General features: G+C 46.6%; 1 protein-coding gene across 1 annotated transcript in view; it reads right to left on the bottom strand.

Annotated features, from left to right (window-relative positions):
- Nucleotides 1–16,628, bottom strand: part of LOC135056952 (zinc finger protein 585A-like) — a 234,035-nt gene that overhangs the window by 186,524 nt on the left and 30,883 nt on the right. Inside the window, exon 3 of the mRNA XM_063962741.1 lies at nucleotides 15,747–16,482. Coding sequence (XP_063818811.1) covers nucleotides 15,747–16,464 — 718 coding nt within the window. The 5' untranslated portion in view covers nucleotides 16,465–16,482. The remainder of the gene's footprint in view (nucleotides 1–15,746; nucleotides 16,483–16,628) is intronic.

The raw sequence follows: 16,628 nt of genomic DNA, 5'->3' as shown, positions 1-16,628 counted from the left end.
CAGAGATGGAGGCGTAGTTTCCCAAGAACAACATAACCAACAAGCAAAGGCGAGTATCAGAAAACGATCCGATAGCATTGACCATAGAAGGAATTGTGAAGGATTGTTAGCTGAAGAAAACTGTATCTGTAGGCTCTGTGACAATGTAGTTGAGGATGGGTGCATCAAGAAATGCCAATCCAGTTTTAATATCCACATGGACCGGCATCCCTTGAGTGACTATCACTCCTTAGTGGGTAGTGTGTTAAATCAAACAGATTGTTGGGTATGCTCTCAAGTACCTCAAGGTCATAGCAAATCAGGACTAGTACCATTTCCTTTAACGATAGGTGAGGTACTTGAGCTAAGTGGTGGGAGGCCGGTGGACAGGAGGTTTAATATCTCCAGTCCTCCTAGTTTGAAGCTCCACCAATATCATGTGGATAGATCCCTAATATGTTTTAACATTTCCAATCCCCGAAAGCCGGGAAATTGGGAAGTGTCATGGAGCAACCAAACCATGACCTTTTCATATAGAGCAGATAGAATGCCGACAGATACAGAACTTATACGCCACATAGCTGGTAGTGGAAAATATTTCCGATATAGGTATACCCTAGGAAGTAGGATTACGAGAGTTGGAGAGGTATTACCAGGATACTGTGCACATATCGTACAAGCTGATACGTGTACTAGACAGATGGGAAAATTAGGGTTAGGAGATTTCACATGGAAGATGTGTAATATGGTTATGTCCTACTCCGTCGCATATGTTCTCCCCGATGATGCATATTTCATATGCGGGAGGAAGGCGTATAAGTGGCTTGCCCCAAACTCTGAAGGATTGTGTTATATTGGAAAAGTACTGCCTGAAGTAATGACTGTATCACATGCCAAAATGAAAGATATACACCGTGTTGCCCAAGCTCCTTATACTCATACCCATTACGAGCACGTAGTTAAACGGCACCTGATAGAAAGAACAGAGCATCCGGCCTCTGACATGATCCATGAATCCACCGGGATTCAGTTTCTAATCGCGTTAGACATCACTCGCACCGCCAGAGGAGTGCTGAATTATAAATACATATCTGCGCTCGCAAATTTGTTAGACAATATCACAGAAATGTATGATGACACGTTTAGGTATACTGGAAGAGAACTTCAAGCTTATAAAACAGAACTAGTTCAGCATAGAATGATTCTCAATTATCTCACGGCAGTGACAGGTGGATATTGTGTCACACTGGCAACGCAGTACGGCGTGAAATGTTGCACATATATTACAAATAGTACCGAGGACCCGGTCGAGGTCATAGACCAAAAGATGGACGATATTCTCCAATTGAAGTGGGAATTTCGCAGGAGACACAATCTCACTCTTGCTGCTGTAGGTAATGAGCTGACTGGTTGGGTGTCATGGTTGAACCCGCGAAATTGGTTCTCTGGTTTAGGAGAATGGGCTCAAGGAGTCATAATGGATGTTGGGAAGTTTCTTCTATGTATCTTAGGTGTTATCATAACGATTGGCTTGATATTTAGATGCGGTCAGGCTTTAATGAAGTGCAAACGTAGTACCAGGGTAATGAGTTTAAGGAGTGAGGAAATTGTAATTCCAATGGATTTGATTTATGACCCAAATGTAGAAACAATGATGTGATGAAAAAGCGATTTCTACGGTCCGTTTCTTTCACCTGTTTTTCCGTTTTCTCCAAGGTAAAAAGACCCACTTGGACGAGGAATTTGATGATCCTGTATACAGACAACTGATGGATTAAAGAAGAAGTTTTGACAACCTTATACACAGATATTTGATGAACTTTGCCATAGACCCCCAGTTTCCCTAGAAATTTTAAAATTACGCTAGCCCAACACTTTTGTAAGTCTATGGACATTGACAAAGCTTTTTGCCCACACGCCTTTTGGCAAAAGCACAAAGAAGACTGCATTCAACAGACACCGAACAAGACTTCAACCGACAAATGTTCATTTACCTGACATAGAATACCACTGCATTTACCGTAATTATGTCTTTTCTTCATCTCTACAACCTTCAGGTAATTACACACATAGTCGATAGGGAATACAGGCACAGATATCAGCAATCACATATTCCCCCATTCATGTATCATCAACTAAAATGTGCTCCCCATTTTGTTACAACCACAGCCGAAAAGAGCTCGGTAAAGTTTGACAGCCCATCCACAGACCCGTACCACGGGATAAGAAGGAATTCAAATGTATACTTCGCAATGCCTCGAAGCTTGATTTAAAACACGTACGGCACGATGATACATGACCCCCCAAAACACGGATTCATACACACATGCTTCTGCTATCTCACTAGGTCATACCCTTTTCCTACCTTCTCCTCTCCTCCCCTACCCAACCATGTAAATGTATTAACCCCTGACATATATTTTTCTCGTTTTGAAATGTTTTAGGAAGTGGCAGTTATTGTTGACTGCCAAAGGGTGGACTGTCAAAGTCAGAAAAATATCACGATGCACACTGCCATATTTGTACCTCATACAGGTCCCTGCTGCGCATGCGTGCGCTCTCCCGTGCGTGCGCATACTCGCTGTTGCGGGCACCCGCAGGCGCACGGTATGCGCATTTACGGTAGAGATTGTATGCGTCTAGCGGGCGACTCTTTCGTTACATATTTTCACTATATAATGTATTTTGTAGATTATGGTCCCTTTGATAGAATCTGAAAGTTTAGTTAATGTAGCATGTTCATGGACAGAGAAATCCCTCTTTGTTTGATACGAAGGGTCAGACAGGAGTAATACAGTGGTGTTTAGTATCCATCGGAAGAATATTTAATTAGCAATATTCCGGTGTTGGTTTGAAGCGAATTAATCGCTCGTGCGAATAGTTATGGACATAAGAAGTTTATGTCCATTTACTATTATTTGCACTTACTTATCCATGCGGCGGGAAACCTAGTTTCCCACCCACCTGAGCAGTTGGAAATCGTCACAGCCCACCTGTATGAATCAACCTATGACCTTTTGTTATAATGCGAGGAGGAATTCCTGTGTCCAATGAACAATGAGATTGTAGGGACCATTGAATTGTATTGTGTGTGGGGCATAAATAGACAAGCCGATCACATCCAGCTCACACTTCAACGGTTCTCATTGCTGAAAATCGGGAGCTGGATGTCCAGAGGCGCATGCGATCGTTCCCCTTGTGCGTAAGTTTTCTCCGCAATCATATTGTCTTTCTTGTTATTATGGGCCATATCTCTCTCTCTCTCTCTTCTCCTCTTTCTCTCGTATTCTCTTAAAACGTAATAGTATTGTATTGTATTTCCTGTGTAGTTACCTGGTTAGTTAGTCTATGTTATATTGTAGTGTATGACTTGTATTGTATTATTCTTTTTGCAAGTATAATATTCATATAAGGCGTTAGACCCTAAGCCCGGTAGTTGTGTATTTATTATAGTGTTAAGTATTCACAGAGCGTCGGTGACGCTCAAACAGCTTTTAAGTTAATAAGGTTACACTGTGTTGCATCTACACCCTATCTCTACACTAAGGTTTTACAGCATATTACATTGTTTATGGTTTAGATTTAAAGGTTTAACATTGTGAGCGTCTGCGCCGCTCGTGATCTCCTCATGGTCTCGAGCGTCCGCTACGCTGATAGCGTAGCATTACGGTAGTCGCTCACCTATAAGTGTGCCCGATACCAACAGCGTATTCTCGCGAGCGTTTGTGTCGCTCGAGCGGCCCGCTCCCGATACAGCGTCCGCTACGCTATAGCGAACCATTATGTTAGTCGGCAGCCAATAGCATGCCTGCCTGTGATCTCTTGGCCGTGAGCGAACGTGACGCTCGAGCGTCTCGACCTCGGCTAAGCGATTGCTACGCAACGTGCGTACCCTTACGGTACTCCATACGTCAATAGCGTACAGTGTTCTTAGGCCTCTTAAAGGGTTTTAAATAAGATAAATATTTAGCTTTATCATAGGAGCCATGGGCAGTTTAAGAATTTGATAGTGTGGGCTAGCTCCTCACTCTATGCCCCTCCTACCAGACTCAGTCTAGGAAACTGTGCCCGAGGAGACAGACATACTTTGAGAGGATACAAAAAGGACAGTGGTGAGATTCCGAACCAGCACACACGAACAAGAGGAAAGCCATGCAAACCAAACTTTAAAAGAGGAACAGCAATGGCTGAACAAATCAACAATACTTAATGAAATAACAGTGCAGGAAGTACGAAGCACTGGGCAGGTGCCCAGTATACTCTACGGACCACGAGAAAAGGATTTACCAGTAGGTAATTAAAATCCTATTTTCTCTTACGTCCTAAAGGATACTGGGAACCATTTTACCATGGGGAAGGACCAAAGCTCCCAAATCGGGTGGGAGAGTGCTGAGGTTCCTGCAGAACTGAATGACCAAACTTAAGGTCCTTAAGAGTCCAAAGTATCGAACTTGTAGAACTTAGCAAACGTGTTCGAACCTCACCAAGTAGCTGCTTGGCAGAGCTGTAAAGCCGAGACACCCCAGGCAGCCGCCCAAGAAGAACCCACTGACCTAGTCGAGTGGGCCTTTACAGATCTTGGAACCGGTAATCCTGCCGTGGAATAAGCATGCTAGATAGTGAACCTGATCCAGCATGCAATGGACTACTTTGAAGCAGGACACCCAATTTTAATGGGATCATAAAGAACAAACAGCAAGTCCGAAATTCTGTGATGAGCCGTTCGCATTACATACACCTTCAAAGCCCTCACAACATCCAAAGACTTTGAAGTAGCAGAGGTTTCGGTAACAACCGCAATCACAATAGTTTGGTTGATGTGAAAAGAAGACACCACTTTTGGAAGAAATTGCTGGTGAGTTTTGAGTTTAGCTCTATCTTGTTGGAAAATTAAATAGGGGCTCTTGTGAGACAACGCCCCCAGCTCCGACACACGTCTTGCTGAAGCCAAGGCCAACAGTGTGACGGTCTTCCACGTAAGATATTTTACGTCAACCTTCAGTAACGGTTCAAACCAGTCCGAATGGAGGAACTACAGCACTAAATTGAGATTCCAAGGTGCCGTGGGAGGCACGAAGGGAGGTTGGATGTGCAGAACACCTTTCAAGAATGTCTGGACCTCAGGGAGAGAAGCCAATTGTTTCTAAAAGAAAATGGATAAGGCTAAAATCTGGACTTTTATGGAGCCTAGACATAGGCCCACATCCACACCTGACTATAGAAAAAGCAGTAAATGTCCCAGATGAAATTCCACCGCAGAAAATTTCCTGTTCTCACACCAAGAGATGTATTTCTTCCAAATACGGTGGTAATGATTAGACGTTACCCCCTTTCTGGCTTGGATCATAGTCGGGATGATCTTGTACGGCATCCCCTTCCGGGCTAGAATTAGCTATTCAACTTCCATGCCGTCAAACGTAGCTGCGGTAAGTCTTGAAAGACAAACGGGCCCTGTTGCAGGAGATCCTCGCAAAACGGTAGAGGCCACAGATCTTTTAGTAGCATCTCCAGAAGGTCCGCGTACCAGGCCCTTCTTGGCCAGTCCAGAGCAATGAGGATTGTCTGAACCTTTTCCCTTTTTATTATTTTGAGAATTCTTGGGATCAGAGGAAGTGGAGGAAACACATACACCATCTGATAGATCCATGGAGTCACCAGAGCGTCCACCACCACTGCCTGTGGGTCTCTCGACCTGGAACAATACCGCTTGAGCTTCTTGAGACGAGAGGCTATCATGTCGATTTGTGGATATCCCCACCGACGTATGAAGTACCTGAACACCTCCGGGTGTAGGCCCCACTCACCCGAGTGCAGGTTGTGTCTGCTGAGGAAGTCTGCTTCCCAGTTGTCTACTCCCGGAATGAAGACCACTGACAACGCCACAGCGTGTTTTTCTGTCCAGAGGAGAATGCCGGTCACCTCTGACATTGCAGCTCTGCTTTTTGTTCCGCCTTGTCGGTATATGTACGTTACCACTGTCACATTGTCTGACCGGACCCGAATGGCCTGATCTTGAAAAAGATATGAGCCTTGCAGAAAAGCGTTGTATATAGCCCTGAGTTCCAGAATGTTGATTGGAAGGACAACTTCCTGACTTGACCATCTTCGCTGAAATTGAACCCTCTAGGTGACTGCTCCTCAACCTCTAAGATTTGCGTCTGTGGCTAGCAGAATCCAATTCTGAATCCAGAACCGACGACCCTCGATTAGGTGAGAAGTCGGAAGCCACTATACAGTAGAAGAGAAATCCTGGCTCTTTGCGACAGACTAATCCTCTGGTGCATGTGCAGATGCGATCCAGACCACTTGTCCAACAGATCAAGCTGGAAAGGTCTTGCGTGAAACCTTCTGTACTGAAGTATTTTTCCCAGTTTTCCCAGAAGACGAATGCATAGATGCACCGATATCTGGGTTGGCTTCAGGACATCCCGAACCATCGACTGGATTACCAATGCCTTTTCCAACAGAAGGAACACCTTCTGCGACTGTGTCCAGTGTCATCCCCAGGAATGGAAGCCTCCGTGTTGGCTCTAGGTGAGATTTCGGAAGGTTCAGAATCCACCCATGATCCCGGAGTAATGTGGTTGAGAGGGCAATGCTGTCCAACAACCTCTCTCTGGACGACACCTTTATCTGAAGATCATCCAGGTACGGAATAATGCTCACTCCCTGTTTTTGGAGGAGAAAACAGGATTTTAATACCTACCGGTAAATCCTTTTCTATAAGTCCGTAGAGGATGTTGGGGACATCAAAAGAACCAAGGGATATAGACGGATCCGCAGGAGACATGGGCACTTTAAGACTTTAAAAGGGGCGTGATCTGGCTCCTCCCTCTATATCCCTCCCCAGACTCAGTTTGGAACTGTGCCCGGAGAGACGGACATTTCGAGGAAAGGAATTAATAACAAGGTGAGCCTATTACCAGCTCACGCCATAAACATGCCGAATAACATGGTATTCAACTGAACACATGTCAACGGACATGAACAAAATTCAGCAACAAGCTGAAGAAACCATAACACAACCTGTGTGTAACCAGAACTAAACTGCAGATACAGTACGCACTGGGACGGGCGCCCAACATCCTCCACGGACTTATAGAAAAGTATTTACCGGTAGGTATTAAAATCCTGTTTTCTATTACGTCCTTGAGGATGTTGGGGACACCAAAAGAACCAAGGGATCATACCAAAGCTCTATAACGGGCGGGAGAGTGCGGATGACTCTGCAGCACCGAATGACCAAACTTCAGGTCTTCATCGGCCAAGGTATCAAACTTGTAAAACTTAGCAAACCTGTTTGACCCTGACGAGACACCCCGGGCAGCCGCCCAGGACGAGCCCACCTTCCTAGTGGAATGGGCCTTAACCAATTTCGGTAACGGCAGGCCTGCCGTGGAATGAGCCTGCTGAATCGTTTGACATATCCAGCGGGCGATGGTCTGCTTGGAAGCAGGACACCCAATCTTAGTGGGAGCATAGAGGACAAACAGAGACTCTGTTTTCCTAACTGCAGCCGTTCTGGCGACATAAATTTTCAAAGCTCTGACCACATCCAGAGCCTTTTCCTCAGCCAAAGCACCAGTAGCCACTGGTACCACAATAGGCTGATTTATATGAAACCACCTTTGGAAGAAACTGTTGTCTAGTCCTCAATTCTGCTCTATCTTCATGAAAAATCAAATAAGGGCTCTTGTGAGACAAGGCCGCCAACTCAGACATCCGCCTTGCGGATGCTAAAGCTAACAATATGACAACCTTCCACGTGAGGAATTTCAACTCCGCTTTACGTAAAGGTTCAAACCAATGTGATTTAAGGAATGCTAAAACCACATTAAGGTCCCAAGGTGCCACAGGGGGCACAAAGGGAGGTTGGATGTGCAGGACCCCTTTCACAAAGGTCTGCACCTCAGGAAGTGAGGACAATTGTTCCTGAAAGAAAATTGACAACGCAGAAATCTGCACCTTTATGGAGCCTAATTTAAGGACCACATCCACTCCATTCTGTAGAAAATGGAGAAAACGTCCAAGGTCAAATTTGTCCACTGGAGCTTTCTTGGACTCGCACCAGGAAATATATTTCCTCCAGATACGGTGATAGTGTTATGACGTCACACCCTTCCTTGCAAGGATAAGGGTAGGGATGACTTTATTGGGAATACCCTTTTGGGCTAAAATCTGGCGTTCAACCGCCATGCCATCAAACGTAGCCGCTTTAAGTCTTGATAAACGAACGGCCCCTGTCGAAGAGGAAGAGGCCAGGGATCTTCTATCAGTAATGTCTGAAGATCTGGGTACCAAATTCTCCTTGGCAAGTCTGGAACTACAAGGAGCGCTGGAACCTTTGTTCTTCTCAAAATTCTCAGAACCCTTGGAATAGAGGAAGCGGAGGGAATATGTATACCGACGGAAACACCCAAGGTGTCGTCAGTGCGTCCACTGCCGCCGCCTGAGGGTCCCTGGGTCTATATGGGGAACCCCCCAGAGACTTGTCACCAGTGTGAAGACCTCCTGGTGGAGACTCTACTCTCTTGGATTTAGGTCGTGTCTGCTGAGGAAGTCTGCTTCCCAGTTGTCCACTCCTGGAATGAACATTGCTTACATGCTTCTCCGCCCAGCAAAGAATCTTTGTGGCTTCCGCCATTGCTGCTCTGCTTTTTGTACCGCCTTGGCGGTTTATGTATGCTACTGCCGTGACATTCTCCGACTTGATCAGGACTGGCAGGTTTTGAAGAAGATGATCTGCTCGTCGAAGGCCGTTGTAAATGGCTCTCAGTTCCAGAACGTTTATGTTAAGATGATTTTCTGGACCTGACCATCTTCCTTGGAAGGTCACCCCCTTAGTGACTGCCCCCCAACCTCGGAGACTTGCATCCGTGGTCACTAGGATCCAGTCCTGGATCCCGAACCTGCATCCCGCTAAGAGGTGAGAGCTGTGGAGCCACCACAGGAGTGAGATTCTGGTGTTGGGAGATAGAACTATTCTCCTGTGCATATGAAGGTGGGACCCCGACCACTTGTCCAACAGGTCCCACTGAAACACCCTGGCATGGAACCTTCCGAACTGGAGGGCCTCGTATGCTGCAACCATTTTCACCAGCAACCGAATGCATTGATGAATGGAGACTGTTTTTGGTTTCAGTATGAGTTTTACCAAACTCTGAAGTTCCAGAGTCTTCTCCAAAGGGAGAAACACTCTCTGCTGGACCGTGTCCAGAATCATGCCCAAAAACACCAACCCTGTTGTCGGGATTAACTGTGACTTCGGCAAGTTTAAAAGCCAGCCGTGTCACTGCAGAATGGACAGGGACAGTGCAATGTCCTGTATCAATTTGTCCTTGGACCTCGCCTTTATCAGGAGATCGTCCAAGTACTGGATAACTGTAACTCCTTGCTTGCGGAGGAGAACCATCATTTCCACCATTACCTTGGCCGGGGAGGACTTCTGCTCCTGGGAACATGAGGAGGCGGGTGCCCTTTTCCCCCTTCCTCTGCCTCTGTGGGCAAGAAAGGAATTTCCTCGGCCTTTTTTATATTTGTTGGGCCGAAAGGACTGCATGTTATAATGGTGGTTTCTTTTGTTGTGCAGGAACATAAGGTAAATATGTCGACTTACCCGCGGTAGCTGCCGACACTAAATCAGTAAGACCGTCACCAAAGAGTTTGCCACCTTTAAAGGGGAGAGACTCCATATTTTTCTTGGAATCTGCATCAGCATTCCACTGGTGAGTCCAGAGCACTCGCCTAGCTGCAATTGACATAGCATTTGCCTTAGCACCCAGCAGGGTAGCGTCTCTAGCAGCCTCTTTCAAGTACGCGGCTGCATCTCTGATATAACCCAGCGTCATATGGATGGTATCCTTATCAAGAGTATCCAAACCCGAAGACAACCCGTCTGCCCACTTTTCAATAACGCTACTCACCCACGCAGACAGAGGTCTGAGCTGCGTCCCCATGGTAGCAAAAATTGCTTTTAAAGTAGCCTCCTGCTTACGGTCAGCCGGCTGACTGAGCCACATGGAGGGCCACCTGTTTAGACAAGCGCGCCAGGGCTTTGTCAACCGTGGGTGGTGTCTCTCATTTTTCCCTATCAGCAGCGGGAAAAGGGTACGCCACAGGAATTCTTTTAGGGATCAAGAATTTCTTATCAGGGGTATTCCATATGCCCTCACATAGATTATTCAGTTCAAAACAGGGGGGAAATGTTACCGAGCGTTTCTTCTCCCCGTAAATGAGGACCCTGGTTTCAGGTGTAAAAGGGTCCTCAATGTGCAAAACATCTTTAACTGCCACAATCATATACTGAACACTCTTTGCCAATTTAGGATCTAACCTAGAATCTGCATAGCCGACATCGGTTTCAGAGTCCGTGTCAGTGTCAGCTAACTGGTCAAAATTATGTTTGAGAGAACCCATAGGGTACTGGTGCAATATAGCATCCTCCATAGATCTCTGCCATACCTGGATCTTGGATTCAGACTGAGCAAATTGTTGACTTAAAAGCGTGACATTTGCATTCAAAGCATTAAACGTAGAAAACCAGTCAGCAGTCGGCTGTGCCGACAAAGGGACCCCCAACACGGGAGGTGTCCCCAATAAGTTATCCCCTGGTCAGGAGAACTCTGCCTCAGACATGTCGTCCTCTAGAAAAACAGCCCACAAACACAAAGCCTGTCAGGAACACAAAGGGAGATAGCCAGCTCACACCCCAGCGCCAAATTGTGCAGGTCTGACAACACCCTGAAGTGTCACAGAGCTGCAGCGCTATATTATATAATAATAATAATAATAACTGTGCCCCCCCCCCCGTTTTGCAATAAATCCCCTGGTACTTGCTGATTTGAGGAAGGACCAGCGGTGCTGTTTGGAGGAGGAAATGGCGCCAAGTGAGCTGTGGTGACGAAGCGCCGCCCCCTGTAATGGCGCGCTTCGGTCCCGCTATTTCATTAATTATTTATCCTGGCGGGGGTTTGTCAAAGTCGAAAAATATTGAACCATACACACCAAGTACAAACCACACACCAATGGCCCCTACGTGCGCACTCGTTCTGCCGTGCGTGCACATATCCGCAATTTGCGTAAAGTAGCTCCCCACGGCCATGCGCCTTAGTGCGTGGTATGCGCATTTACGGTAGAGTTTGTGTGCGCATGGAGGGCTATCCACACATTACAGATTTAATCCAAATAGCGCATATTGTACACATAGTCTCCTTACAATACATCAGAAAGTTAGAACTGTTTAAATGATTCCAGAACGAAGGTATTCGTCTTTACATGATAGGAAGGGACAGACTAAGGTTATAAGGTGATGTCTGGTATCCAGCTGTAGGGTATTTTAAGGGTAACATTCCGGTGTTGGTTAGAGAAAGATTGCATGTTCCTGCGTATAGTTATGTGCAGAAGTAGAATATAGATATAAACTGTATTTACTGTATATTATGTATGCGGCGGGAATCCAGAGGATACCACCCCCAAGAGCAGTTGAAAAAGACATCGCCCACCTTTTTAAATCAACCTATGACCTCTCCTGTAATGTAAAGATGCATCTCTGTGTCCAATGGACAATGCGATTACAGTAACCATTGTATTGTGTATGGAAGTTGTGTATAAAAAGCCTATTGCTGCCTGGCCGGTCAGAAGACTCTGAACGCTTTCTACCTGATAAGCGGAGGACTGGTCCAGGTTGCGCAAGCGAACATTCTCACGTATGTACATTGACTGTAGCCATTATTCTGTTGTAGATTTATCTCGTTAGCCTGTAGTGTATGATTTGTACTGTTAATCCCCTTTCAAATAATCCACTGTGGCCTTAGAATCCAGCGGTTGACTACATGTCTGTGTTGTATCCTCATTTCCCTGCTAGGGTTTAAAGCATATTACATTACCAAACTGTATAAGGTTTTAAAGTGTATTGATAAAGTGTACGCACTGCGGGTACTTTATACCGTCAGCGCTACGTAAGGTTTAAGTTATAACATCATTGCAGTGCTTTGCTGCATAAAGGTTTAAGGTGTAATCATATCATTGCATTATATTACTAATACGGTTTAAAGTATATAAATTTGTGTGCGTACGCGCAGCGTGTACTTTGTACCCACAGCGTGTACTTTGTACCCACAGCGCGGCGTGTGTACGCTAAGTGCATAAATGATACAGGACTCTGTGCGCAAATAGCGTACACAGTACGTAGCGTGTGTATTAAGTCTAGCGGCCGCAGCGGCTCCATGGTAAAACTGTGTTTAAAGGTATAGCTTAATGGTTTAAGATAATATTGACATTATCAGGTTATATACAGTGCCTGGGCACTGTATCTATACATGCCAGCCTTATTTGAGGTCCAAATTGCTCCCCAGGGCGCCCCCCCCCCCAGCGCCCTGCACCCAGCGGTGTGTACTGTCCGGGAGCCTGGCGCGTACTGAGCGAATCAATGTCTTTTCCTCACATACTCACCTGTCTTCTGACTTCTGGCTTGAAGAGGGGGGACGGCAGGCTGTGGGAGGGAGCATCCAGGAGCGCCCGGCGTTCTTCTCCCCTCAGCAGCTGTCAGCAGCAGGAGAGCCCTGAAACTCATTAGAAGTGGGTCTAGACTGCTCTCCCCTCTTGCCCATGAAGCAGGGAGTCTGTAGCCAGCAGATCTCTCCAAAATAAAAAACCTAACATTAAGTCTTTTCAGAGAAACTCTAAGAGCTCCCCCGTGTGCCTGTGTACTCTCCGGGCACATTTCTAAAACTGAGTCTGGGGAGGGATATAGAGGGAGGAGCCAGGTCACGCCCCTTTGAAAGTCTTAAAGTGTCCATTTCTCCTGCGGATCCGTCTATATCCCTTGGTTCTTTTGGTGTCCCCAACATCCTCAAGGACGTAATAGAAACATCTCTGCCATCACCTTGGTGAACACCCTCGGTGCCGTGGAGAGACCAAATGGCAGGGCCTGGAACTGGAAGTGACAGTCCTGCAGTGCAAACCATAGATAAGCCTGATGAGGCGGCCAGATTGGAATGTGAAGGTACGTATCCTTGATATCCAGAGACACTAGGAATTCCCCCTCCTCCAGACCTGAGATCACCGCTCTCAGAGACTCCATCTAGAATTGATCACCCGTAAGTACTGGTTCAATGACTTGAGGTTCAAAAATGGCCTTACTGAACCGTCCGGTTTCTGTACTACAGACAGGTTGGAATAATATCCCTTGTTTTGCAGATGAGGTGGAACTGGAACAATGACCTGAGTCTGTACTAATTTCTGAATGGCGTCCTGTAAGGTTATACTTGCTTCCTGAGAAACTGGTAAGCCTGATTTGAAGAATCTGTAAGGTGGGAGCTCCTGAAACTCCAGTCTGTAGCCCTGGGAGATAAATCCTATGTCACAGGGATCCTGGCATGATGACGTCCAGATGTGACTGAAAAATGTATGTCTGGCTCCCACCTGCTGGTCTTCCAGGCATCGCAGTCCACCGTCATGCTAAAGGCTTTGAGGAAGCAGAACGCGAGATCTGTTCCTGTGAACCTGCAGTTGCTGGTTTTCGTGGTTTACCTTTAGCACCTCTGGTGGCTATAGAAGAACCTCTGGTTTTTCCCTTAAACTTGGCTGTCCGAAAGGACTGCAAATTGGAAGCTGAGTAGGCCTTCCTGAGTGGGGAGCTGTGGAAGGAAGATATGCGGGCTTACCCGCAGTAGCTTTGGAGATCCATTTATCCAGTTCAACTCCAAATAAGGCCTCACCTGTAAATGGTAGGCCTTCCATGCCTTTCCTGGAATCCGCATCAGCAGTCCACTGGCGTAGCGGACACTGCCATAGCAGTGGTGCATGCATTAAGCAAACCTATTTCTTTTATGGCTTCCACCATAAAGTTTGCAGAGTCCTGTATATGTTGCAAGAGTAAAACAACCTCCCCCCTAGATAAGGAATCTGACCCCTCAATTAGGTTACCTGACCATTTAGCAATGGCTTTTGTGATCCAAGCACATGCTATAATGCAGGGGTGGCCAACCAGTAAGAGACAAAAAGCCAAAAAATCTAGTTAGGTACATAAAAGAGCCGACCTCACGCCGAAGGCGCACGTGCAAAAATGGGGTGTGGCCTTGTGCCTGCTAGACCACGCCCTTGGTATAAAATACATTAAAAAAGCCACTTCCACATAAAATAATTGAAAAGGTCAGATTCACACAATACACTTCAGCTCCCCCCTGTATCACTCCAGCCAGCTCCCCCATGTTACTCCTGCTATCATCCTCCTATGTCACTCCAGCCAGCTCCCCCATGTTACTCCTACAAGCACCCTCTTGTGTCATTCCAGCCAGCTCTCCCATGTGTAACTACTGCCAGCACCCCACAATGTCACTCCAGCCAGCTCCCCATGAGTCACTCCTACAAGCACCCTCCTGTGTTACACCAGCCAGCTCTCACGTGTCACTACTGCCAGCACCCCACAATGTCACTCCAGCCAGCTCCCCATGAGTCACTCCTACAAGCACCCTCCTGTGTTACGCCAGCCAGCTCTCCCATGTGTCACTACTGCCAGCACCCTCCTGTGTCACTCCAGCCAGATCCCCCATGTGTCACACCTGTTACCACCCTCTTATGTCACTCCAGCCAGCTCCCCATGAGTCACTCCTGCCAACAGCCTCCTGTGCCATTCCAGCCAGCTCTTCCATGTGTCACTACTGCCAGGACCCTTCTGTGTCACTCCAGCCAGCTCCCCCTTGTGTCACTCCAGCCCACCCTCATGTGTCACTACAGCCCCCACAACTCATGCCATTGCTGCAGCCCCTTATGTGTCCTCTGTTTGCCGGTGGGTGTCTTACCTCATGTATCTGGCTCCCTCAGTTCTCAGTGCCCGTAGTGCTGCTGCGTGTCTGGCTGGAGTGCAGCAGTTTCCGGATCTGTTGTGATCATGTGATTTTGAGTGTTGGGAGCCACATTTGAATAAAGAAAGAGCCGCATGTGGCTCAAGAGCCACTGGTTGGCCACCGCTGCTATAGTGGGTCTCTGGGTGTGTCTAGTCAGCGTCCAATGCAGAGGAAAAATGGCGCTGGTGAGCTGCTGGATCCGCTCATAGTGAAGCCCCGCCCCCGCAATGGCGAGCGGTCTTCCCGCTTTTTTTATATACTGGCTGAGGTAATTTAGTGCTTAAAATGGAGTCAGAGCCGTTTTAAGTCTGTGTTTGCCAGTGTAGGTACTGTGTACAGTTTACTGAGACTCAGTTCGCTCCCTCATAAGTCTGCGCCGGTTAGAAACCATGCATCTTCAAACCCTCATGCCGCCATAATGGCCGTCGACCCGCTAACCAGGACGCTGGATTAGTACTCCCCACTGTTCACTCTTCTGGCTCTGTTAGGGGTGGCGGCGTGCTGCGGGAATGTACACTCGCCGTAGTGGGACTTGCAAATATTTCCCTCAGAAGCCAGTGTCCTAACAGCGGGGAACGGGACCATTAATCCTTCAAGAGGTTGGGCCATTATCCCCCCTAAGTCCCATGAAGCAGACAGCCTGGTGCCACCTAGTCCTGCCTGAAAATAACATAAAATAAATGCAGAAAACTCTTCAGGAGCTTCCATAAGCGTGACCGGCTCCTCTGTGCACATTTTCTAAACTGAGTCTGTTAGGCGGGGCCTAGAGGGAGGAGCCAGCGCACACTATCAAATAAAGTGCCCACGGCTCCTAGTGGACCGGTCTATACCCCACGGTACTAAATGGTTCCCAGTATCCTCTAGGACATAAGAGAAATACAGTTTATGTGAAGTGTGTATTGTGATGTGTATATTACTCACCTATGCTGATATCTGTAGGGATTTCCTCCTCCTTACACTGCTGATCACCCATCATATACGTCTCTTCTTCTCCCTCTATATCTTCTGCCTTCATATCAGTCACATACGTCTCTTCTTCTCCCTCTGCATCTTCTGCCATTATATCAGTCACATACATCTCTTTTTCTCCTTCTGTATCTTCTGCCTTCATATCAGTCACATATGTCTCTTCTTCTCCCTCTATATCTTCTGCCTTCATATCAGTCACATACGTCTCTTCTTCTCCCTCTATATCTTCTGCCTTCATATCAGTCACATACGTCTCTTCTTCTCCCTCTATATCTTCTGCCTTCATAACAGTCACATACGTCTCTTCTTCTCTGTCTATATCTTCTGCCTTCATATCAGTCACATACGTCTCTTCTTCTCTGTCTATATCTTCTGCCTTCATATCAGTCACATACGTCTCTTCTTCTCCCTCTGCATCTTCTGCCTTCATATCAGTCACATACATCTCTTTTTCTCCTTCTGTATCTTCTGCCTTCATATCAGTCACATATGTCTCTTCTTCTCCCTCTATATCTTCTGCCTTCATATCAGTCACATACGTCTCTTCTTCTCCCTCTATATCTTCTGCCTTCATATCAGTCACATACGTCTCTTCTTCTCTGTCTATATCTTCTGCCTTCATATCAGTCACATACGTCTCTTCTTCTCTGTCTATATCATTTATCTTCATATCAGTCAGCTGTTCCCCCTAAATAGATCAGAGAATATAAAGTGTAATGCCTGATGTTATTACTTGAGAGGAAACAGTATATCAGTGTATGAGACACACACAGCTGCTCTGCACATTATATAACTTTGCATCTGGACAAACCTTGTGATTGCATGCAGGGTAAA

Source organism: Pseudophryne corroboree, chromosome 3 (assembly GCF_028390025.1).
Source record: "Pseudophryne corroboree isolate aPseCor3 chromosome 3, aPseCor3.hap2, whole genome shotgun sequence".
Taxonomy (NCBI): Eukaryota; Metazoa; Chordata; class Amphibia; order Anura; family Myobatrachidae; genus Pseudophryne; species Pseudophryne corroboree.
This window is presented reverse-complemented; position numbering and strand designations above follow the sequence as displayed.